Source organism: Oncorhynchus keta, chromosome 34 (genome assembly GCF_023373465.1).
Source record: "Oncorhynchus keta strain PuntledgeMale-10-30-2019 chromosome 34, Oket_V2, whole genome shotgun sequence".
In the NCBI taxonomy this organism is placed as follows: domain Eukaryota; kingdom Metazoa; phylum Chordata; class Actinopteri; order Salmoniformes; family Salmonidae; genus Oncorhynchus; species Oncorhynchus keta.
Window position 1 is genome coordinate 26,673,679 of NC_068454.1, and position 23,997 is coordinate 26,697,675.

General features: G+C 42.8%; 2 protein-coding genes across 4 annotated transcripts in view; both read left to right on the plus strand.

Moving 5' to 3' along the window:
• slc12a8 (solute carrier family 12 member 8) overlaps window positions 1-7,605 on the plus strand; it is a 30,061-nt gene extending 22,456 nt beyond the window's left edge. For all 3 annotated transcript variants that reach the window (XM_035749679.2, XM_035749681.2, XM_035749680.2), the window contains 11 exons: window positions 755-868; window positions 1,269-1,356; window positions 1,619-1,706; window positions 2,952-3,098; window positions 4,092-4,243; window positions 4,349-4,472; window positions 4,661-5,081; window positions 5,379-5,476; window positions 5,569-5,686; window positions 6,395-6,455; window positions 7,040-7,605. In XM_035749679.2, the coding sequence (XP_035605572.1) occupies window positions 755-868; window positions 1,269-1,356; window positions 1,619-1,706; window positions 2,952-3,098; window positions 4,092-4,243; window positions 4,349-4,472; window positions 4,661-5,081; window positions 5,379-5,476; window positions 5,569-5,686; window positions 6,395-6,455; window positions 7,040-7,205 (1,577 nt within the window). In that variant the 3' untranslated portion in view covers window positions 7,206-7,605. The remainder of the gene's footprint in view (window positions 1-754; window positions 869-1,268; window positions 1,357-1,618; window positions 1,707-2,951; window positions 3,099-4,091; window positions 4,244-4,348; window positions 4,473-4,660; window positions 5,082-5,378; window positions 5,477-5,568; window positions 5,687-6,394; window positions 6,456-7,039) is intronic.
• Window positions 7,606-7,736: 131 nt separating this feature from the next.
• Window positions 7,737-23,542, plus strand: heg1 (heart development protein with EGF-like domains 1). Its single transcript, XM_052493535.1, has 14 exons — window positions 7,737-8,415; window positions 9,902-10,687; window positions 10,860-11,936; window positions 12,138-12,251; window positions 12,446-12,577; window positions 14,649-14,740; window positions 15,435-15,490; window positions 15,694-15,854; window positions 16,140-16,274; window positions 17,505-17,547; window positions 17,650-17,687; window positions 20,516-20,603; window positions 20,875-21,052; window positions 22,595-23,542. The coding sequence occupies exons 1-14, from the start codon at window positions 8,097-8,099 to the stop codon at window positions 22,736-22,738; spliced, it is 3,363 nt and encodes a 1,120-aa protein (XP_052349495.1). The 5' UTR covers window positions 7,737-8,096; the 3' UTR covers window positions 22,739-23,542.
• The last annotated feature ends 455 nt before the right edge of the window (window positions 23,543-23,997 follow it).

Here is a 23,997-nt window from a genome sequence, read left to right on the forward strand (position 1 = left end):
TTACCCGATTCACTTCCATCAACGAAGCCACCTGCCGTTGTGCTGTAGTAACACCGGTGAGGTCAGTGGACTTAGACTTCATTGACTGTGACCACATGACCATTTGTTTCCCTTAGCTTCATGGTGAATCGACTCTTCCACTATTGGTGGCCATTGTAATCTTTTTTGACCAAGTGAGCCCTGCCTGTGACTTAAGAACCAGGCAGGGGTTCCCCTGACCCAGTCTGCCCACCGCATCCTCACTAAGCGGCCCCACTTTCTTCCCATGTTCTCGCATTTCAGGCCAAACATGCACGCCGATAAACAGTGGTTGTAGTGCACTGCCGCCACGACCAGGCCGTTCCCATCTTGACGTCTAAACCGAACTGTATTGTTGGTATATTGCGAAAATGGAAGTGTATAATTATAGTTTTTTAATAAACTTTTGTATAAGGTCCATTTGAATTGTAATATCATCAATCTATGTAGTTAGAATTGTGGAAATATATTGTGCAACCTGCCCTTTAAAGCCTGCAGTAAGGATGTATAACCTGTTATGAGCATGTATGAGCCTTAATAATAATCAGCAGGCTTTCCGTAAAATGCTACCAGAAGTTATGGACTCAATCAGGGAATTGGGCAGGAGTTAAAATGCCTAAGAGCATTATGAAAACTTAATGAATGTAAAAATCAGAATGTCCACACAAATAAGAGACTTAACTTTCTGCTGAATCTCTGTTAAACCTTGGCCTTGGTGGATGTTTTGTTGTTTCAGAGCATGGCTTCGTAGGGTACTCCGAGGAGCTGCTACGTAAGAACACTCTACCAGACTACACGACAGGAGAAGGATTCTTCACTGTGTTTGGAGTGTTCTTCCCCGCTGCTACAGGTGAACTACTATAACCATGTTTACAGCTGCTTACGTGTTTACATTTTGGTCATTTAGCAGACACTCTTATCCAGTGACTTAGTATAAAGTCACTCTGGATAAGAGTGTCTGCATTCAACTAAGATAAGTTACAAAATCACATATCACAGTCATTGCACAGTCCCTGCTCTAGGTCTAACGACTGTTGATTGACTCTCACATTCTAGTGGTTCAAAGGCCTGACTATGAACAATGCTTTAAATTCACAATCTCTAAGGTGTCTGGCTGTTCAATGGTCATTAACAATGCCCCTTTTCTAGCCATTGCCTTCATGGCTAGAAAGCTTCCACAGTGACAATTTGTATACATGTGATTATAATAGTTATAGTTATAATTATATAGTCCTGTCCCTGATGCGTAGGTGTGATGGCAGGCTTCAACATGAGCTCAGATCTGCAGAGACCGGAACACAACATCCCTGTGGGAACACTGGCTGCCGTCTGTACCTCGTACGTGTCTGTTGTTACTACCAACACTTATTACATTGAGGTGTTCCAGACTTCCTCTGCTTTTTTTTTGCTGGGGGTTTGAAAACATTATGCAAATACATTATGTATAAAACATTATACAATTTGATCTTTATTCCCACCCCAATCCCAACATGCCATGAAATGTTTAGGATCTTGTGACATCATTTCCTATTTATAGTGCGATGTGTGATCTTCCATCTAACTGATGAAAAACTGCTGGTGATATTGTTGGCCACTACAGATGGTTCCTGTATCTGGTCTTTGTGTTCCTGCTGGGAGCCATCTGCACCAGAGAGGCACTGCACTTCGACTTCTTAATAGCAGAAAAGGTAAACTCTCTCTGTCCATCCTCATTGTGACCATAGTGATTATTTCCTTTTGAAGAGCACACTCTCTTTCCTATTGATGATCAAGTTCAGAAGTATTCATATCCAACGTAGTTCATACTTCCTACACATTCTTCAACATTTTGAACATGTACACAGACATAGGCTACACAAGAATTGTCTGTGTGTTCCCGTATATCCTAAATGTGTGATAGGCACAGTGGGAATCTGCTATTATATGTGTGATGAAGTAGCCTGATCACATATCTGTTTATGCTGTCTTGCTAACTTCTATGCTAATTATTGTCATTGGATAGCACACAGACCTGAGACCAGGCTAGTGATGAAGATGGTGATGAGGATGATAAATTGTTTAATCTCAGTGGTCCCAGTGGGCCTCTTTCTAGAGTGACAACGGTATGTTCTCTGAATCCCATTTGTACAGCTGAGAATGACAGAAATTTGAGAAAAGCTCTGCTGCTGACCCCCCCCACCTCCCAACGCACACACACGTACTCACACACAGAATGACAGAGATTACAGAAATGAGATAAACATTGTACTGCCGAGGTCAATACCCTCCCACCCCCACCTCCACACTCTCCCCAGTCACAGCTGTCCCTACACCAGCTAGCAGGGAGAGGTGCTGGGAGGGTGTGGGCGCTTGGGGGTTAGTTGATACACTGTAAAGGGGGTGCAGCTCAGCTGTCTGTGGTGAGGGTGTGGGGTTGGATTAGTGGGTGGTGGTCTAGGGGGGATTGAGAGGAATGAGCTAACTGTTGCATATGTGTACATGTTATCTAAAGCATATGGTACAGCAGAAATACTATGGAGCTCAGCGAAAAATATACAGCACACACGTTTTGTACACCAAGTTCTTTGCAAACAGATTTATTTGTGATTTAAAAAACGATGTTTACTCATGGTAACACTTTATTTAAAGCCTGCAGGTAAATCAAATTGTATTGGTCACATACATATTTAGCAGATGTTGTAGCAAAATGCTTGTACAAAGTTGCTTAGGAGCTAGAAGAAGAACTGCCATATCTGTTGGCGCCATCTTTTAACTAGTAAAGTGCTACCAAATGTGTATAGGAAATTGTTCTAATTGCAAAAATGCCTACATTATGTCCTCGTTTTTTCCCTGCTTCTAACCTATTTTCATAAGGGCTAAGTTGAGAAGTTAGCTGGGTGTAGTCATCATGGGGCCTCTTTTCCTCCTCTTTTTGTTTTGTTCCAACTTCCCAGGTCTCCTTGGTGGGTTTCTTGTTTCTCCTGGGCCTCTACATCTCCTCGCTGGCCTCCTGCATGGGCGGTCTGTACGGGGCACCCAGGATCCTCCAGGTCATCGCCCAGGAGAGGGTCATCCCAGCCCTCGCCTTCCTGGCACAAGGGGTGGGTTTGCCTGGCAGGATGGATGGATGGATGATCCATGAATCTAAAATGAAGAGAAATGGATCAGGGGCTCTATGTATTAAGCATCTCAGAGTAGGAGTGCTGATCTTGGATTTTTGATCACAATTAATAAGGTCACATAGATTGGGTGGACCTGATCCTAGATCAGCACTCCTACTCTTAGACTGTTGACTATACAGATCCTGATAATATTTCTCAGGTGAACAGTGCCACAGGACTAACCTAAGCCAAAAAACACATTGTGCTGCTATAAACAGTTTGTCACATAACTTGAACTGACATGTTTCTCCCTTGACTAAATCAGAAACATCAAACACAATATAGTCTCCAGTGGGTGGGGGGATACTGGTACGATGAGTGGGTTCCATGGGAAACGGTGAGAAAAGGGCCTGATTTTAGAGTGGTCAATTGAGTAAACTAACCTCACAGAGAGAAAGAGAACAAGATCGAGCATCCCAAATGTCACCCCATTTCCTATATAGTTCACTACTTTTGACCAGAGCCCTTTAGGTTCTGGTTAAAAGTAGTGCACTATATAGAGAATAGGGTGTCATTTGAGATGCTGCCTGAGTGTAGCCTAACGGTTGGTCGTGGCTTATGAAACACAGAACACTAATCCCCCTTCCTTTCCTCGGCCCCCACGCCCCTCAGTACTGCCTGGCCTGTACTGTGTGTGTTCGTGTCCACTGGAGCCAGGCCCTAGACATCTTGCCCTGAATCAAAGCCTCAGAACAAACCAAGGAAGGGAGACAGACGGGGCTGGCCCAGATTGGCCTGGAACATTGCCAGTGGTGGTTCAGGCAGCATGGTTGTAGTTCTAGTCAGAGCAGGCTGAGTCTGAGACCACAGCAACTTTTTTAAACAACCGGTTTGGCTCTTTTAATTGAAATTAGAGCTTCTCAACAGACTATAACATATCTTCCTCTATCTCCCCCTCTCTCTTTCCTTGTCCTCTCTGTCTGTCTTCAACAGAAAGGTCCTAATAAGACTCCGGTGGCGGCCATAGTCCTGACTAGCCTGCTGACCATGGCTTTCATCTTCATCGGACAGGTCAACATCCTAGCCCCCATCGTCACCATCAACTTTATGCTCACCTACAGCTTCATTGACTACTCCTACTTCAGGTGTGTGTGCGTGTGTGTGTGTGTGTGCATTGGGCAATGCATGTGTGCTGGAACCAGACCCTAGACATCTTGAATCAAAGCTGACTTTGACTACTCTTACTTCAGCGTGGCGATGACCTATAACCTCCAGCCCAGAGAGAAGAGGGTTGGTCCTGCCAAGAGGCCTGGGACTGGAGCCTCATCCTTCACAAACCATACATCCAAGCCCCTCATGACCACCACCCACCAGGTTTTTTTTTCATAAGTCAATACATTTTTCTAAATTCTGTTAAATGTTGAGTTCAGTCGTTTAAGTTCAATCAAGGGTAAATCAAGTGTCAATCAAAATAGATTCAAGAAAAGGCAAAAACAAAAAACAAATATTCAGGTCAATACAATACATCACAAAACAATACTTTTTCCCCCACAACCCACCAGGGTTATGGTACAGAGGGGGATGTTGCGAGCCCAGGGAAGGGGACTCTGTTAGAGTTTACTAGGGATATGGACCAGATCTTTCCCCTGCCCAATGGTGGTGAACAGGAGGAGACAGAAAAGGACAAGGCCACAGAGAAGGTTTCCATGCCAGGCCTGAGAGGCAGGATCAGGAGGGTGAAAGCCCCTGCCAAGAAGATTCTGATGGACAGCTTTGGGCTAGACCTTAACAGCAATGCCTTCTCTAGTGAGGGAGATGGAGGGGTTGATCCGGCTCCCCCAGGTCTAGGAGAGTGTATCTTCCCCCAGGAAAGACCTGGAGAGCCCAGCCCAGACCCGGAGGAAGTGATACAGGACAAGACCCTTCTTCCCGTTTGTAACCCCATAGAGCTTGACCCTCCAGGGTCACAGAGAGAAAACACTGGTGAGGAATACTTTGACTTAGAATTTTTGTTCACTTTTGACATTTGTTAGTGGTACCATTGGGCACATGGTGCACAGCTCTTATTCAGTCAACTTCATCACTCCCTGTGTGTGTGGGCATGCAGGAGTGTGTGTGTCATTCTCTACCTAATTTGCAACCATTTACCCCTTCATACAGTACACTGTTTACATTGTGATGTAATAGTGAAATAGGTTATTGAATGTCTGGATTGTGTCTACCTTTCTGTTATAATGCCTGTTGTTTATACTTCATTCATTTCTGTACATATGATGGCAGGTTCTGACTGTAAACCAGACTACCAGGGATCAGAAATCCAACCGATGCCTGATTCCTTCTATGCCAAATTCTGCAACCACTGGATTGCACTGATTGGTGTAAGTAAGCCAGTAAAACATGCAGTAAAACATTTCTACCTTATTGTATCTAAATGTATCTTCTTGATTACTTCTGTTTTCCCCCTGTGCAGGCATTATGTTCCATCCTGATCATGTTTGTCATTCAGTGGGTCTACGCCTTGGCCAATATAATAGTCGCCTTGGTCCTCTTCCTCTACATTGGAAAAGCAAGCCCTGGACTTCCAATAGGTGACTATCCATCCATGTCAACAACTGTCACATTCACACATCTCTGTGCATTTCTAGTACAAGAAAGTATGTGTCAGTCACTGCTGAAGCCTTCAGTTACAGTCTCTCAGCCACACAGCTGTTCAGGGGGATAGTTAGAATATCTGAGTTAGAGGATTCTGCAACTCTGTGATATACAATCTCCCCTCCATACAATACCTTGCTTTGCTCCACTAACTGAAGAATGTGACAGAGACATAACGTAGATCACACATGCACACCACACATGTCATAGTTAAATGGTTTTCATATTTTACAGGTCACATGAATATCTCCTACTGTATATATATTTATATTCTGGAGTGGCAAGCTTTAGCTTATTGAATACATTGAACTTAGATGTTTTGTTTTTGAATATCAGCTAGTAATTGATGGTTTATAATATCAGCTAGTAATTGATGGTTTATAATATCAGCTAGTAATTGATGGTTTATAATATCAGCTAGTAATTGATGGTTTATAATATCAGCTAGTAATTGATGGTTTATAATATCAGCTAGTAATTGATGGTTTATAATATCAGCTAGTAATTGATGGTTTATAATATCAGCTAGTAATTGATGGTTTATAATATCAGCTAGTAATTGACGGTTTATAATATCAGCTAGTAATTGACGTATCATATTTATTTATTACAATGTTTTTGTGTGTGTGTGTGTGTATTTACAGGAGTGGCATCTCGTTTCAGCTTTTTCAGATGGATTAGGACAACCCTGAGCAACCTAGGAAGGTATACAGCATCATATAAACTTGTATAAAATGAACATCATTCATGTATTTAGCTTTCTAGTTTGATGTTCAGCGATGTCTTTAAAGGCAAACACAGTGAAAGGACGTTGCCTAGAGCAGCACCGCAGGTATTGAGGTGAGCGAGATGCAGGACTTGGCTCTCACAGTCACAAAATAGTGTCTGAGCATGTGCACAAGTTCTCCTCACGCTTTTCACAACATGGTAGCTACGGAACCAAAACAGCGAACAACTTGAGCCTCACGCTTCAACGCTCTTAGTTGTATTGAAAATGAACCCACTATGCTGTTTACTTTATGTATCTACGTCATATCGATGAGTCTACCTTTAAGACCAAATATGTAGATAATTGCTATATACAGTATAATCATTAAATATAGTAGACCGAAGCAGTGAAATCATCGTCTTGGTAAACAAGTTCGGGAAATGTTCAGGAACTCATGAGACTGATTTAAGAGGAGACCGGGATTGAACTCCGGTGTCTGGGGAGGCATACATGTACCTAGACCCCCAGACTATGGAGCCTGCACATTCTATTCTAACTCTTCTAATGTCCTTTCCTTCAGGGGTGAGCTTCCTCGGGACCAGATTATCGTGACACCCTCTCTGTCAGGAGTCGGCATGGAAACTAGGCAGCTGACAGAGGAAAACCTGGACTTTGCCTCTCGGGACCGCTACCACCAGTCTTCCTTTATCGAACCAGACAGGATGGCGCACCTACAACTTAAATAATCACCACAACTCTGGATGGCTGGTCCCATCACAGACCATAGTAGCCTGGTCCAATATTTGTTTGAGCTGTCTTGCCAACTTGTTACAATGACCAAAGGAGTTAGCAAAACAGCACAAAATGATCTGGGACCAGGCTGAAGTAATGTCTCATTCTAGAATTTATAGACAGATTATAAACAGTCAAGATGAAATCAGTAGTCCTACTCTATGACATCTGGATTTGTACAGGTCTCTGTGACTGTAGCAATGCATTACATGTTTTAGCAATACATTCCTCTCAATGATGTGCTCAAATGGTTCTTCTCTATTTATTGTGTCCATTATCATTGAATATATAAACAATACATGTTATTTTCTTCCAATCTATGTTTGACCTCTGATTAAAATGTCTGGCATCATCTGCTTGTATGTCGATGAGGGTGGTGCAACATTTTCAGCTGATTTGCAATTTTGTAACATCAAGTCAACGTTCCATCTTTGAGGTCTCAACTCTACACTTGTGGCATGCATGTCGAGTTTACTATTGTATCTTACTTTATATTGATTTCTTCAATGTAACAGAATCAGAGATTCGGGATATTCTGAAGTCTAGTAGTGTAACGATAGGCTAGTCCGCGGACGGCCAACTGGGATTTGGGTGGAAACTACAATCGCTGATCTGTGTAGGAGGAGCTAGGCTCGGATGTGATAACATGCTTATTTTTCCATCATCACTTCATGGTTATCGAATTTATTGCCCGTCATTGGCTCAATAAGTGTTTCGGGTCTCCGAATTTATTTTTTTAAAATGAGAAATTACTGAAGAACACAATTTCCAATGTTGGAAGTGGGCGACTCGCCGCTTCTTATTTGGAATATACTCCTGCCTTCCGATTTCGTGTCGTTTTGATTATGGAAACGTGTTCTTTGAGTCACGTAGTCCTAGTCCGTCTTTTTCTCGTTTTTCTCTTGATCGTTCTGAGGCCCATCAATGCGTGGACGTACACCTCCAGCAGCAACGATATGGATCGGACACTGGTAACGAGGGGATACTTTTCTCCCAACGTTACGAACTCTGAAGAAATAACTGCCTTACCAAAATACTTGTTTACTACGGGAACTTCTAAAGACTTTAGGGAGGTATCGTCGCCATCAACTGGAACAGAACAATACCACCGAGTCCGGCATTCTGATGACAGTGAGACCCGGACATTGAGTGAAGACAAATTAGGTAAGGGGTAGTAAAATAGGCACCTACAGACATATGGTAGAGGGTGCATCCCTTGGGATTCGCAAACAGGTCAATAGTTCTACACACTGTCCCATCCCTGTATGTGGCACGGATCGCCCGCGGTGACAATATTTTAAGTGCCGGGGTGTTTTTTGTTGTCAGAGACTATTTAAATCTCAGTCGTGATTTAATCATTGTATATAAAAGTAAACTACAACGGACTATTTATTGCATGTTTATAGGCTACTTGATCAATATCCCGGGGTCTATTTAGACTAAATTAAATAACAGCATTGAGGTAGAAAAACCCAGAACATGGTCCTGGGCTGGTTACACGTGGTCTGCGGTTGTGAGGCCAGTTGGACTTACTGCCAAATTCTATAAAACGATGTTGGAGGTGGCTTGTGGTAGAGAAATTAACATTCAATTCTCTGGCAACAGATCTGGTGTACATTCCAGCAGTCAGTTTGCAAATTGCACACTCCTTCAAAACATCTTTGGATTTGTGTTGTGACTGCACGTTTTAGCGTGGCCTTTTATTGTCCTCAGCACAAGGTGCACCTGTGTAATGATTATGCTGTTAAATCAGCTTCTTTATATGCCTCATCTCTTACTTGGCACTGGCAGTAGGTTATTGTTCCAAAGCCCTCCAGCAGCAGTGTTGAGTCAGTGCAGAAGTGCCAGGCACAAGCCTTCCCTACAGACAGGCAGGCTGTCAACAGGCTGCCGCAGAGTAGATAGGAAGATATTTCAGGCCCCAGACCAACTATAAACCAAGCTTTAGGCCTAGGTGGAGTTTGTAGGCCCTAGTAGTAGTGGTGTTATGGACAGGAACACTCCTCATCCGGGGTGTCTGTTTTGTAACCATTAAATAGCTTACATATAGTGTCTGCATGTGTAGGCCTAGAACTGCCATATCTTAGTATTAGGAGATCTAGTCATATCTTTACAAATAGAAACATCATTGGCAACAATAAAAAATCAGCAATGGACTTACCAATGAAATGTCACATTTATGGGACTTTAGTGAGATATGAACTGTTTTCATAAGGCTTATACAAACTATGAGCCAGAGAAACAACTCTGCCTCAACATGAACCCAACCGACATCTGCGATGTGACTGTATTTTAACGTCTATGGCTTCTGCTAGATCAGGATTAGGAAGGAAATGGCAAGTTCCCAAAGGCCTGAGTGCACCTCCATATTTAGGGCCCAGGCTTTTGTCAGGGTAGACAGGCCAGGCTGCCAATTGTTCTCCACCTAAAATCATTACATCCACAGGTAGTAACTCCTGGCAACGTCTTCCCTTTCGGACAAGACCACTCTGGGGTCATCTGGTGGCCTGATGTGCACATTGCAGACATTTACATTTTGGTTTTGGCTTTCTCCCCAAGTCATTATGTTGGCCCTTGGAACACACTGCTTTTCTTTTATACAGAAAAGTCATACCTATCATCCTTAATTGTATGTATTTATTATTCACAGCCACTGAACAAAACACGCATCTCTCCACGGTCTCAACCCGCGGGGCATCAGAAGGAACCCTTAGTTTGTCGAAAGAGCAGATGAGCTCTACCATTGTAGTGTCCACAGAGGATACCACACATTGGGAAGACCAGACCAGACTAGCACCAGACCACCTACTAGAGACCTACCCTGGGCTTCGAGTGGACCTCAGGTCTGTGACACAAGCAAGACTCCCTCAGGACAGCCCTGATGCTGACAGCAGTCTCAGGCAGGACCAGTCGACGAACCGAGGCACCGTGGGTCTCAGGCAGGACCAGTCGGAGAACCGAGGCACCGCGGGTCTCGGGGAGGACCAGTCGACGAACCGAGGCACCGCGGGTCTCGGGGAGGACCAGTCGACGAACCGAGGCACCGCGGGTCTCCGAGAGGACCAGTTGACAAACCAAGGCACCGTGGGTCTCGGGCATGGGCAGTCAACAACCACTCTCAGACAGGACCAGTTGACAGACCTAGGAACCGTGGCTCTCCCCATCCCCATCCAAACTGACAGCACCTACATCTCCTCCACTGTGAGTAGAGCGGGAGAGAGGACTTTACTGTCTGTGATATCCAACAACACTTCCATGTACTCTGAGGACTCCAACTCCACTTCCCAGTCCCGGGCCTCCACCTGGGACCTCCCGACTGGCCGCACTGGAGCCGGGGCTGGGGCCGTCACCATCAGGATACCCTTCACAGGACCTGAGCATGGGCATGATGCTACATCTGGGTCTGACTCTTACCACCACACCGACTCCTCACAGGGTAAACAGCCCTCAAACTCTCTCGCTGTGTATATGTATGTCTGTGCATATATATGTACTGTATGCATATGCCTACTGGGGAGGATGGGATATGCAAAAGTATAATTACCATTTCTCATGTAGTAAATTAACAAATAAATGTATCTCTACCTCTTCTATTTCTTTCTAAACAGAGTGGTCTGGTGGTTTCACCTCCAGAGGGACCAACCCACTGACTGGACCTCTCAATGTGACCCAACAGCAGGACCTCACCTCTCTGGTTTCAGAGGGAACCCCCAACTCCACCCCTCCGCTCAGGGTGGTTGATAACCACAGCAGATGGGACACAGACACAACAGACTCTAGTCAGCCCTCCAGAGGCAGGACATCCCAGACAGAAGAGGGGGTCTCTGCTTCATCACAGCCCCCTGTGCTGTCGTCAGAAGAAGGCCCCAGCCACCCCAACACCTCTCAGGGAGGAGAAACAGATAGAGATTCTCCCTCCATCCTTGTCACTGGGTCTGAGACCTCCACCAAGTCCTCCACAGGTCCCCCTAGCACCCTGGGGGAGCAGGGTGAGACAGAGGGGGTCCCTTTGCTCCACACAGAGGACAATACTATCCTAGGCCTGGGTCTTACTACTGCTCCCCCAACACTACGAGATAGTGTCACTGCCCTGGATGACTCCCTGTCTCGGTTCCTCGCCACCCAGCCTCCCTTCATCCCCAAGATACAGCGGACGCCGGTGGCCACAGAGGTCCTGGTGCCCACCACACCTGTTACCATGACAATAAAGTCACAGGTCACCGAGAAGGAGCCCTACATTGTTACCATGGCAACCAGCACCACACTGACCCCGCCTCTTACTACGACGAGGATGGTTCAGCCCAGTACCACCACTTCCATTGAGGCCCAGACTCAGCCCACCATCATCCCTACCACCACTACCACAGAGACTACCTTGGGTCTCCAGAGCTCTGCTTCCACCCCGCAGCCCCCGGGCACCACTCAGACCCAGACCCAAGGGCCCTCAACGGGGGTGAGCTCCACCGACGTCACCACCTTGCACCTGGAGACCAGCACGGCCACACAGGGGGACACCACGGCCCACAGCATCACCACCACTGCAGCCTCCTCCTCCTACAGTTACAGCGTCCCCACCAGAAACACAGTGGAACTACACACAACAGGGAAACACACTGACAGGGGGACCACTGAGATAGAAGTGACCACCGCTCCAATGGACATCAGATCTACACCGCAGACACCAGGTTTGTCAACACAGTATATCTTTCAATGCTTTGATTCTTCTGAAGTTAGATTTGCCTTGAATTGAGCTGGAAAAGTGAAATGAAGATCCAAAACCTAATGACTGTTTGGAACAATAAAGAAAATCGTAAGAAACTTTTTGACTATGAACTGCATTTTTATGAGATACAGTACGTTATTCTGAATCCTGCTCTCTTTTTTAGGTAGTGCCTGTGAGCCCGGCCCCTGTCTGAATGGAGGTGAGTGTCTACCCTATGGAGTGACTGGGTTCACCTGTGACTGTCTGTCATCATGGACAGGACCTACCTGCAATGAGGGTGAGCTCAACCTACAATTCCCAGCCATACTGTATGTTAGTATGTGAGCTATTGGTGAAGTCTATATGTTGCTAATGGTATTGAATGGTATAGTCTTTGTGGGGGGAGCGGGGTGAGTGCATAGTCAGCTGTATATTGTGTTGACCTGCCCTCTCTCCTCTGTCCTTTGTCTCTGTTGTGCTGTGTTGGTTCAGATGTGGATGAGTGTGAGAGTGGCCCCTTGGGCCCCTGTCCCAGTGACTCTACTTGTGTTAATACCAGGGGCTCCTTCAGCTGTGAGTGTCCCCTGGGTCTGGACATGGAGCACGGAAGAGACTGCACGCGAGGTACGGCTAAATAAACAGTACAGCCTTTGTTTACGAAGTCTCCTACGACAATAAAAATGTATACAATATTTAGGTTCTTATTTAATATACAGTATAATAATACATAATAATAATATATGCCATTTAGCAGACGCTTTTATCCAAAGTGACCTACAGTCGTGTTTGCATACATTTTATGAATGGGAATCCAACCCACAACCCCGGTGGTGGCGCCATGCTCTACCAACTGAGACATATAGGTTATGGTATAGGTTATGTTATTAGGTTATGCTATTAGATGATGGTATATGTTATTAGGTTATGTTATTAGGTTATGTTATTAGGTTATGCTATTAGATGATGGTATATGTTATTAGGTTATGTTATGGTGTAGGTTATGTTATTAAGTTATGGTATAGTATAGGTTATGGTATATGTTAGGTTATGGTATAGATTATTAGGTTATGGTATAGGTTATGTTATTAGGATATGGTATAAATTATGTTATTAGATTAGGTTATGTTATTAGGTTATGGTATAGATTATTAGGTTATGGTATAGGTTATGGTATGTAAGGTTATTAGGTTATAGTATGTTAGGTTATTAGGTTATGGTATATGTTATGTTATTAGCTTATGGTATAAGATACTATGTTATGGTATAGGTTATGGTATAGGTTATTTGGTTATGGTATAGGTTATTAGGTTATGGTATAGGCTATGGTATGGTATATGTTATTAGGTTATGGTACAGGTTATTAGGTTATGGTATATGTTAAGTTATGGTATAGATTAAGGTATATGTAAAGTAGGTTATGGTATAGGTTATTAGGTTATGGTATAGGTTATTAGGTTATGGTATAGGTTATTAGGTTATGGTATAGGTTATGATATATGTTATTAGGTTATAGTACAGGTTATTAGGTTATGGTATATGTTGTTAGGTTATGGTTTAGGTTATGGTATAGGTTGTTAGGTTATGATATAGGTTATTGGGTTATGGTATAGGTTATTAGGTTATGGTATAGGTTATGCTATATGTTTAGCTATTAGGTTATGATCTATGTTATGTTATTAAGTTATGGTATAGGTTATATTAGGTTATGGTATGTTATTAGCTAACGGTATAGGTTATCAGGTTATGGTATATGCTATGTTATTATGTTATGGTATAGGTTTTTAGGTTATGGTATATGTTATTAGCTAATGATCTAGGTTATTAGGTTATGGTATATGTTATTAGCTTATGGTTTAGGTTATTAGGTTATGGTATAGGTTATTAGGTTATGGTATAGGTTATTAGGTTATGGTATAGGTTATGATATATGTTATTAGGTTATGGTATAGGTTATTAGGTTATGGTATAGGTTATGATATATGTTATTAGGTTATAGTACAGGTTATTAGGTTATGGTATAGGTTGTTAGGTTGTGCTATATGTTTGTTATTAGGTTATGGTATAGGTTATTAGGTTGTGCTATATGTTTGTTATTAGGTTATGGTATAGGTTATTAGGTTGTGCTATATGTTTTGTTATTAGGTTATGGAATAGGTTATTAGGTTGTGCTATATGTTTTGTTATTAGGTTATGGTATAGGTTATTGGGTTATGGTATAGGTTATTAGGTTGTGCTATATGTTATGTTATTAGTTTATGGTATAGGTTATTGGGTTATGGTATAGGTTATTGGGTTATGGTATAGGTTATTAGGTTGTGCTATATGTTATGTTATTAGTTTATGGTATAGTTTATTAGGTTGTGCTATATGTTTTTGTTATTAGGTTATGGTATAGGTTATTGGGTTATGGTATATTTTATGTTATGTTATAGGTTATGTTATGGTATGTGATTAGATTATGGTATAGGTTAAGGTATATGTTATTAGGTAATGGTATAGATTATGTTATTAGATTATGGTATATGTTGTGCTATTAGATTATGGTATATGTTATGATAAGAGATTACTAAACTTTTTGAGGTATTTATTCAATATCAAGCAGGATGCCTACATTTCATTAGATGAAAAGGTTGACTGTAAACTTTACAGACTGTCTTGAACCTTAGTTAACCACAGTGTCTGTTTTCCTCCACAGCAAAAACTTTCCTGGGCACGTTCAGTTTCAACGTCCCCCTGCTCTCCAGGAGCACCACACTGCATGAGATCCAGAGAGAGATCAACCAGCTGGTAAGGAGCACAGGGACATGGTGGGGAGTAGGGTTGCAAAGGGAGGGAGTATTCCCTGTGTATAACCCTGAATATTCCCTGTGTATAACCCTGAATATTCCCTGTGTATAACCCTGAATATTCCCTGTGTATAACCCTGAATATTCCCTGTGTATAACCCTGAATATTCCCTGTGTATAACCCTGAATATTCCCTGTGTATAACCCTGAATATTCCCTGTGTATAACCCTGAATATTCCCTGTGTATAACCCTGAATATTCCATGTGTATAACCCTGAATATTCCATGTGTATAACCCTGAATATTCCCTGTGTATAACCCTGAATATTCCCTGTGTATAACCCTGAATACTCCCTGTGTATAACCCTGAATATTCCCTGTGTATAACCCTGAATATTCCCTGTGTATAACCCTGAATATTCCCTGTGTATAACCCCGAATATTCCATGTAACCAGTCATTTTAGAATATTTCAAGAATTTTGTACATTTGCTAAATTCCCGGGTGTTTTGCAATCCTTGTGGGGAGAGAGAAATGACTATCACTGACATACAGTATACTATTGTGGATCTGTTGTAGTGAGGCAGCAAACCTGTTCAAACATGATAATAGATGTATTATGAATGCAAGGAAGGTATAGTTTATGTATTATATGGTGATTATTAATAATAGTTTAAAAACAATGTATTTTACAGCTGAATGCCTCACTATCAATTCTGCGTGGTTACCGGCGCTCTTCTTTGAGTAAAAAGTGAGTTTCTTCTTCCCCCTTGTCATGCATACTCTGAATGCATGACAACAAGCCATACTCTCTTGGTTCTTGTGTATTTTGTATGTAAAGTTTCCAAAAAAAGAACAATCAGGACCATATATTTAAAATGCCTTTATTGTAATGGAGTGTTCAATAGAACAAAACGTCTTCAAATCAAGTTTGCTGTGACGTGTGTGTTCCAGAGGGGAGGACGGAGTTCGTATCTCTGCTGTCAACATGTTCTCCATCTCTACTGATGTGACCAGCTCTGAGGTCTACCACATCATACAGATGTCTCTGAACAACTGTAACAGCCCCGCTGGACACTGCCGAGTGGTGGTCACTCACCAACTTTCCTATCATGGTACAGCACTCTCTCCCTCCCATCCTCCCCTCTTTCCCCGTAACCCCAGTCTTAAAGGGATAGTTCATCCTAATTTCAAAATGACTTATTTGTTTGGTTACCTTGTAAGCAGTCTGTGGGGACAAGGACATAATGCAATCCACGCTTTGAGTTTCAGCCACCATCTGCTAGCTTAGGCATTTCCTAACCATAAAACAATGGAAGTCAATGTACGACATTAGCATGTTTTAAATATCATACCTGGCCCTGTTAACCATCCTTACCTCTCCTCTCTCTGTCCCTTAGTTGAGAGTCTGTGTCTGGCCCAGAATATCCAGTGTCACCCTGAGCATTCTTTTTGTACCGACTCCAATGGGACAGCCTACTGCCAGTGTCAACCAGGGTACTTCAAACTCAATCCTGAGGATCAGTCCTGCATAGGTGAAGCCTGGGTCTGGGAGAGGGTGGAGGGAGAGGATAGGTCTCAGTCCTGCATAGGTGAAGTCTGGGAGAGGGTGGAGGGAGAGGATAGGAGGATAGAAGATAGGCCTCAGTCCTGCATAGGTGAAGTCTGGGAGAGGGTGGAGGGAGAGGATAGGTCTCAGTCCTGCATAGGTGAAGTCTGGGAGAGGGTGGAGGGAGAGGATAGGCCTCAGTCCTGCATAGGTGAAGTCTGGGAGAGGGTGGAGGGAGAGGATAGGCCTCAGTCCTGCATAGGTGAAGTCTGGGAGAGGGTGGAGGGAGAGGATAGGCCTCAGTCCTGCATAGGTGAAGTCTGGGAGAGGGTGGAGGGAGAGGATGGGTCTCAGTCCTGCATAGGTGAAGTCTGGGAGAGGGTGGAGGGAGAGGATAGGTCTCAGTCCTGCATAGGTGAAGTCTGGGAGAGGGTGGAGGGAGAGGATGGGCCTCAGTCCTGCATAGGTGAAGTCTGGGAGAGGGTGGAGGGAGAGGATGGGCCTCAGTCCTGCATAGGTGAAGTCTGGGAGAGGGTGGAGGGAGAGGATGGGCCTCAGTCCTGCATAGGTGAAGTCTGGGAGAGGGTGGAGGGAGAGGATAGGCCTCAGTCCTGCATAGGTGAAGTCTGGGAGAGGGTGGAGGGAGAGGATGGGCCTCAGTCCTGCATAGGTGAAGTCTGGGAGAGGATGGGCCTCAGTCCTGCATAGGTGAAGTCTGGGAGAGGATGGGCCTCAGTCCTGCATAGGTGAAGTCTGGGAGAGGGTGGAGGGAGAGGATAGGTCTCAGTCCTGCATAGGTGAAGTCTGGGAGAGGGTGGAGGGAGAGGATGGGCCTCAGTCCTGCATAGGTGAAGTCTGGGAGAGGGTGGAGGGAGAGGATGGGCCTCAGTCCTGCATAGGTGAAGTCTGGGAGAGGGTGGAGGGAGAGGATAGGCCTCAGTCCTGCATAGGTGGGGCATGGAAGGATGGAGCGAACAGACGTTAGAGCACAACATAGCGTTTCCTATTGACATGTTCAAGTAGCCCCGCCTCTCCCATTTCAGTCTTTTTTTCCATTTGGTGCCAAGTGAATATGACCCTGGGTCAATCTTCTGTCAAATTCACTTCATTATTTTTATTTCATTGTAGCCAGCATCATATTGAAAAGAAAATGCATTATATAACTGAAATGTTCTTGTTTTGAAATAATTGTAAAATAACATTCCTTATCTTACAGAATGTGGTGATGGTCTGAAACGGGTCAATGGAACCTGTGTCAGGTAAGTAATGAGACCTCTAATCCATGGACCTTTCTGTTAATTCATGCTTTGGTCTTTGATTTGGCTGGTTATAACGTTATATCTTATCTTTATATCTTTCAGGTGCACATTTGGATTTGGAGGATTCAACTGTGGAAATTGTAAGTAGGAGAGTTTAATAACAAAAATAATCATTTAAAAAGTGTGAGGAAAAATATATAATTGAGAATCAAGACAACATAATAATTTAAGGCATCCTTCAGGATTTATCTTCTTCCCCAAAGTCAGATGAACCATAGTCACGGGAGGTAGGGGTGCTTAGGGTGCTGCAGCATCCCCTAAATAATCTGAATGAAAAACAAATATTTTATTAAGAATTTTATTTTTGTTTTTCGTCACAAAAGTAGTGCACTGGGCTTTTACTAGCCCTGTATAAGTAGACCGATACAGCCATCTGTAGCGCGGGCAAAACCTTTTTTATGCAGTCATAATCACAATGAAGCACCAGAGCCCTATACTGCGAATTAATGAGTTCATCTCAGGATTACCGTTATCATGAAAGTGGCTCACCTTTTAGCCAGGTGTATTTTTATGGCATCGAATCCTTCAGAACTAACCTGCTCCGGGACAAGCTAACTCCATTTATCCTGAAGTGTCTGAGCCATGAGTTTTGGACCAATGAAATCAGATACTCTCCCTCTCGTAAAGATTGTGCCATCATCCCTTGCATTTGAGGAAGAAGACGGATTATTTTATTAATCAAATTTATATTTTTTGGTGTAGAAAATAACTATCACATTACACATTTAGTTAAATAAAATAGTAATGACAGTAATGTAATGACTTCTTTCTAGTCTTTGTTTTTCATATGATTGTATTTTGAAATTTATGAAAGGTAAACTGACAGCCGCAACCAACCATAGACATACAGTATATCACAAAAGTGAGTACACCCCTCACATTTTTTGTAAATATTTGAGTATATCTTTTCATGTGACAACACTGAAGAAAGGACACTTTGCTACAAAGTAGTGAGTGTGCAGCTTGTATAACAGTGTAAATTTGCTGTCCCGTCAAAATAGCTCAACACACAGCCATTAATGTCTCAACCGCTGGCAACAAAAGTGAGTACACCCCTAAGTGAAAATGTCCAAATTGGGCCCAATTATCCATTTTCCCTCCCTGGTGTCATGTGACTCGTTAGTGTTACAGGGTCTCAGGTGTGAATGGGGAGCAGGTGTGTTAAATTTGGTGTGATCGCTCTCACACTCCCTCATACTGACTGGTCACTGGAAGTTCAACGTGGCACCACATGGCAAAGAACTCTCTGAGGATCTGAAAAAAAGTTTGTAGAGCAAATTGTTGCTCTACATAAAGATGGCCTGGGCTACAAGAAGATTGCCAAGACCCTGAAACTGAGCTGTAGCGCTGTGGCCAAGACCATACAGCGGTTTAACTGGACAGGTTCCACTCAGAACAGGCCTCACCATGGTCGACCAAAGAAGTTGAGTGCACGTGCTCAGCATCATATCCAGAGGTTTTCTTTGGGAAATAGACTTATGAGTGCTGCCAGCATTGCTGCAGAGGTTGAAGGGGTGGGGGGGTCAGCCTGTCAGTGCTCAGTACACTACATCAAAATGGTCTGCATGGCTGTCGTCCCAGAAGGAAGCCTCTTCTAAAAGATGATGCACAAGAAATCCCGCAAACAGTTTGCTGAAGACAAGCAGACTAAGGACATGGATTACTGGAACCATGTCCTGTGGTCTGATGAGACCAAGATAAACTTATTTGGTTCAGATGGTGTCAAGCGTGTGTGGCAGCAACCAGGTGAGGAGTACAAAGACAAGTGTGTCTTGCCTACAGTCAAGCATGGTGGTGGGAGTGTCATGGTCTGGGGCTGCATGTGTGCTGCCGGCACTGGGGAGCTACAGTTTATTGAGGGAACCATGAATGCCAAAATGTACTGTGACATACTGAAGGCATGAATCCCCTCCCTTTGGAGACTGGGCCGCAGGGCAGTATTCCAACATGATAACGACCCCAAACACACCTCCAAGACGACCACTGCTGAGGGTAAAGGTGATGGACTGGCCAAGCATGTCTCCAGACCTAAACCCTACTCAAACAAAAGGTGGAGGAGTGCAAGGTCTCTAACATCCACCAGCTCTGTAAAGTCGTCATGGAGGAGTGGAAGAGGACTCCAGTGGCAACCTGTGAAGCTCTGGTGAACTCCATGCCCAAGAGGGTTAAGGCAGTGCTGGAAAATTATGGTGGCCACACAAAATATTGACACTTTGGGCCCAATTTAGACATTTTCCCTTAGGGGTGTACTCACTTTTGTTGCCAGCGATTTAGACATTAATGGCTGTGTGTTGAGTTATTTTGAGGGGGACAGCAAATTTACACTTATACAAGCTGTACATTCACTACTTTACATTGTAGCAAAGTGTCATTTCTTCAGTGTTGTCACATGAAAAGATATACTCAAATATTTACAAAAAATGTGAGGGGTGTACTCTTGTGATATACTGTATAATCCATAGATGACAGTTTCCATTCATGTCCAGACTGGCAGCCATTCACGTGAGTTTAAAAGTCAAATTGCCAGGGTTACCTATAAGTAGTTTAAATAAAGACTTAAAATCCTACTTCACACCATAACCTGCTGAATTTGCAAAATCACTTTTCTGTCATTTTGATTTCGGCACAAATTCAAATGTGGCACTGACTCGCCCAGGGATTGATGTTCCAGCATTGTCTCAATGAAGAGTTTGGAGTTCGACTAGCAATGTAGGACATGCAGGTGCAGTTACAAGCCTGCTAGAGTTAGCGGCAGACGGACGAGCAATATCCACCGTCGTAGTATGGATGGAACCTGAGCTGGAATGTGAAGCTGGCTTTCTGTAAAAACGTCTGAGTAGATCTAACTTGCTTTGTAGTATACCACTCAGACCTCCAGTTTATTCATAATGTTTTGCGTTTCTACTAGTCTACAAGCTGATAGCTGTGGTGGTATCGCCAGCAGGGGGTGGTCTACTCCTTATTCTCATCATCGCTCTCATTGTCACCTGGTGCAAGTAAGACTCAATGACACTAGTACTGTTGTTATTACCATCTAATAACACAATAATAGAATTACAAAACCTAATTCCTTATTCTCAGTCCATGTTGTATTATATTTATCAAACTAATAATATCTCAAATCGAGAACTTTATTATCCACACAATTTGGAAATCACTTAAATGTTAATAATGATGTAATAACGCAATAATAACATGCAAATGTTTTACTAAACTTAGTCAAAGTGCTGCCATTGAACTAATATTTGTCTGTCTATCTCTTTACAGGAAAGACAAGAATGACATCAATAAGATTATTTTCAAAAGCGGAGATTTTCAGATGTCGCCGTACCCAGAGTTCCCGAAGATGAACCGTGTTTCTATGGAGTGGGGGAGGGAAACCATTGAGTTGCAGCAGAACGGTAGCACCAAGAACCTGCTACAGATGACCGACATCTACTACTCTGTACGTATAGAAACTACTACTCTGTAGGTATAGAAACTGCTACTCTGTATGTATAGAAACTGCTACACTGTACGTATAGAAACTGCTACACTGTACGTATAGAAACTGCTACTCTGTACGTATAGAAACTGCTACTCTGTACGTATAGAAACTGCTACACTGTACGTATAGAAACTGCTACACTGTACATATAGAAACTGCTACACTGTACGTATAGAAACGGCTACACTGTACGTATAGAAACTGCTACTCTGTACGTATAGAAACTGCTACTCTGTATGTATAGAAACTGCTACTCTGTACATATAGAAACTGCTACTCTGTACGTATAGAAACTACTACTCTGTACATATAGAAACTGCTACTCTGTACGTATAGAAACTGCTACTCTGTATGTATAGAAACTGCTACTCTGTACATATAGAAACTGCTACACTGTACGTATAGAAACTGCTACACTGTACATATAGAAACTGCTACACTGTACATATAGAAACTGCTACACTGTACGTATAGAAACTGCTACACTGTACGTATAGAAACTGCTACACTGTACGTATAGAAACTGCTACTCTGTACGTATAGAAACTACTACTCTGTACGTATAGAAACTGCTACACTGTACGTATAGAAACTGCTACTCTGTACGTATAGAAACTGCTACACTGTACGTATAGAAACTGCTACACTGTACGTATAGAAACTGCTACTCTGTATGTATAGAAACTGCTACTCTGTACATATAGAAACTGCTACACTGTACGTATAGAAACTGCTACACTGTACATATAGAAACTGCTACACTGTACATATAGAAACTGCTACACTGTACGTATAGAAACTGCTACACTGTACGTATAGAAACTGCTACACTGTACGTATAGAAACTGCTACACTGTACGCATAGAAACTGCTACTCTGTACGTATAGAAACTGCTACACTGTACGTATAGAAACTGCTACACTGTATGTATAGAAACTGCTACACTGTATGTATAGAAACTGCTACTCTGTATGTATAGAAACTGCTACTCTGTATGTATAGAAACTGCTACTCTGTATGTATAGAAACTGCTACTCTGTATGTATAGAAACTGCTACTCTGTACATATAGAAACTGCTACTCAGTATGCATAGAAACTACTACTATAGCTGTGATATATCAGACCGTATACCACATGTATGACAAAACATTTATTTTTACTGCTCACATTATGTTTGTAAACAGTTTCTAATGGCAATAATACACCTCGGAGGTTTGTGATATATGGCCAATATAATATGGTTACGGGCTCTGTCCAGGCACTCCGTCATACCCATAGTATATTGTCTGATCAGCATCCAGGACCCAAACCAGGTGGTTTGTAATAAGACAAAAATATGGCATTTCTCCAGAAAACAATAGACAAACCAATTAGACAGAAGGGCCACTACGTTTGTTAATTTTGCTCCACAGCAGCAGGTTAGGATTAGCATACACCTCCCAATCTCCTTCCTCCGCTGTTGACACTGACCACCTCTTCTAATTTTCCTGTGTTGCAGCCTGCTTTGCGTAACTCTGACCTGGAGCATAATGGCCTCTACCCGTTCTCCGGCCTGCCGGGCTCCCGTCACTCCTGCATCTACCCCGCTCAGTGGAACCCTTCCTTCATCAGCGATGACTCACGACGCCGGGACTACTTCTGACGCCCAGCTACTGAAGATCGACTGCAACAAAAACACTTCACACTGATTTTGGATCATACGATTTGATCATATGAGTTGATTATATGTCACAAGCAATAATCCATAAATTATAAAAGTTCGCATGAATTCATAATGTGTGGGAAAATGTCTGTTCCGCAAAGTGAGTGTGTTTTTGTGTGTGCACGCGTAGACACCCATTTGCCAACTGCTGTGAATTGTAGATTAACATTATTTTATTTCACTGAAAATACAGGTTGAAAAGACAAGCTGCCGAACTTGTTTTGTGTGTGTGAAGTATTGTTACATTGTGAAGATATTTAACTACATATGAGATGGAAAAACATGTATGTCAAAAATGCTATGTATTTGTCAGATGAGGAATAGATGCAGCAAAGTGGTTTCATATGACAGATTGAATGATGGTCAAGGTCTGCTGCAGTCTGTTGGTCTGAACAGTAGAACAGTTGTTATTTATTGAATATTTCAACTGTTAGAAATGTATGAAGACATTTTCAACATCTTGCATTGTAAGAGGGACTCATACCCTACCCTATTCTATAAGGAGTAACATCTGAAGTTTGGACCATAAAGAGTGTGTGTATATGTGTGTGTGAGAATCTTGGATGAATTCAGATCGTTGATTGTTTCCATAAATATGTACTTTAAAAACAGCAGGCTTAATGACAAATAGATGGAGTTTCCTTGTATGTATTTGTTGTCTTCCTTCCAATATGAATGATCTCTTACCTCTGGCGTTTTAGTCAGACATGTATTTAATAATAAATAAGATAAAGTTCTGTAAAACTGCCTGTCTGACTCTTTAAAAGTGATCATTCTGGGAAATTGTATTTGCATGATCACACAAACTTAGGGCCTATATTCTTGAAGTGTATCAAATTAGGAGTGCTGATCTAGGATCAGTTCTGCCTTTTTGATTATAACGAATATGATTAAATGGCCATGGGTTGGGGTCCTGATCCTAGATCAGCAATGCTTCTCTGAGACAGTTTATGAATACAGACTGTTGTTGATCTCATAATGATATGGACTATGTCCCAATTATCTGCTACTTCCTCCCAAAGTGTGCACTTGTTCACTTCCAATCACTAATTTAAAGGAAATGACTGGTATAAGAAATAGTGTGGAAACTCCCAGTAGCCCATGTCTCCACCAATCCAATGCTTTTAGATGTGTGGGAAGTGGTGAAAGAGTACACACTCCAGGAGAAAGGAGATTGTATTGGGAATCACCCATACTGA

Bases quoted from the DNA above. Each gene is read 5' to 3' on its own strand.
- heg1 (XM_052493535.1), top strand. From the start codon at position 8,097: ATGGAAACGTGTTCTTTGAGTCACGTAGTCCTAGTCCGTCTTTTTCTC. The intron at 15,491-15,693 runs GTGAGTTTCTTC...TGTGTGTTCCAG, and splicing joins CGCTCTTCTTTGAGTAAAAA to AGGGGAGGACGGAGTTCGTA. The intron at 21,053-22,594 runs GTACGTATAGAA...CCTGTGTTGCAG, and splicing joins TGACCGACATCTACTACTCT to CCTGCTTTGCGTAACTCTGA.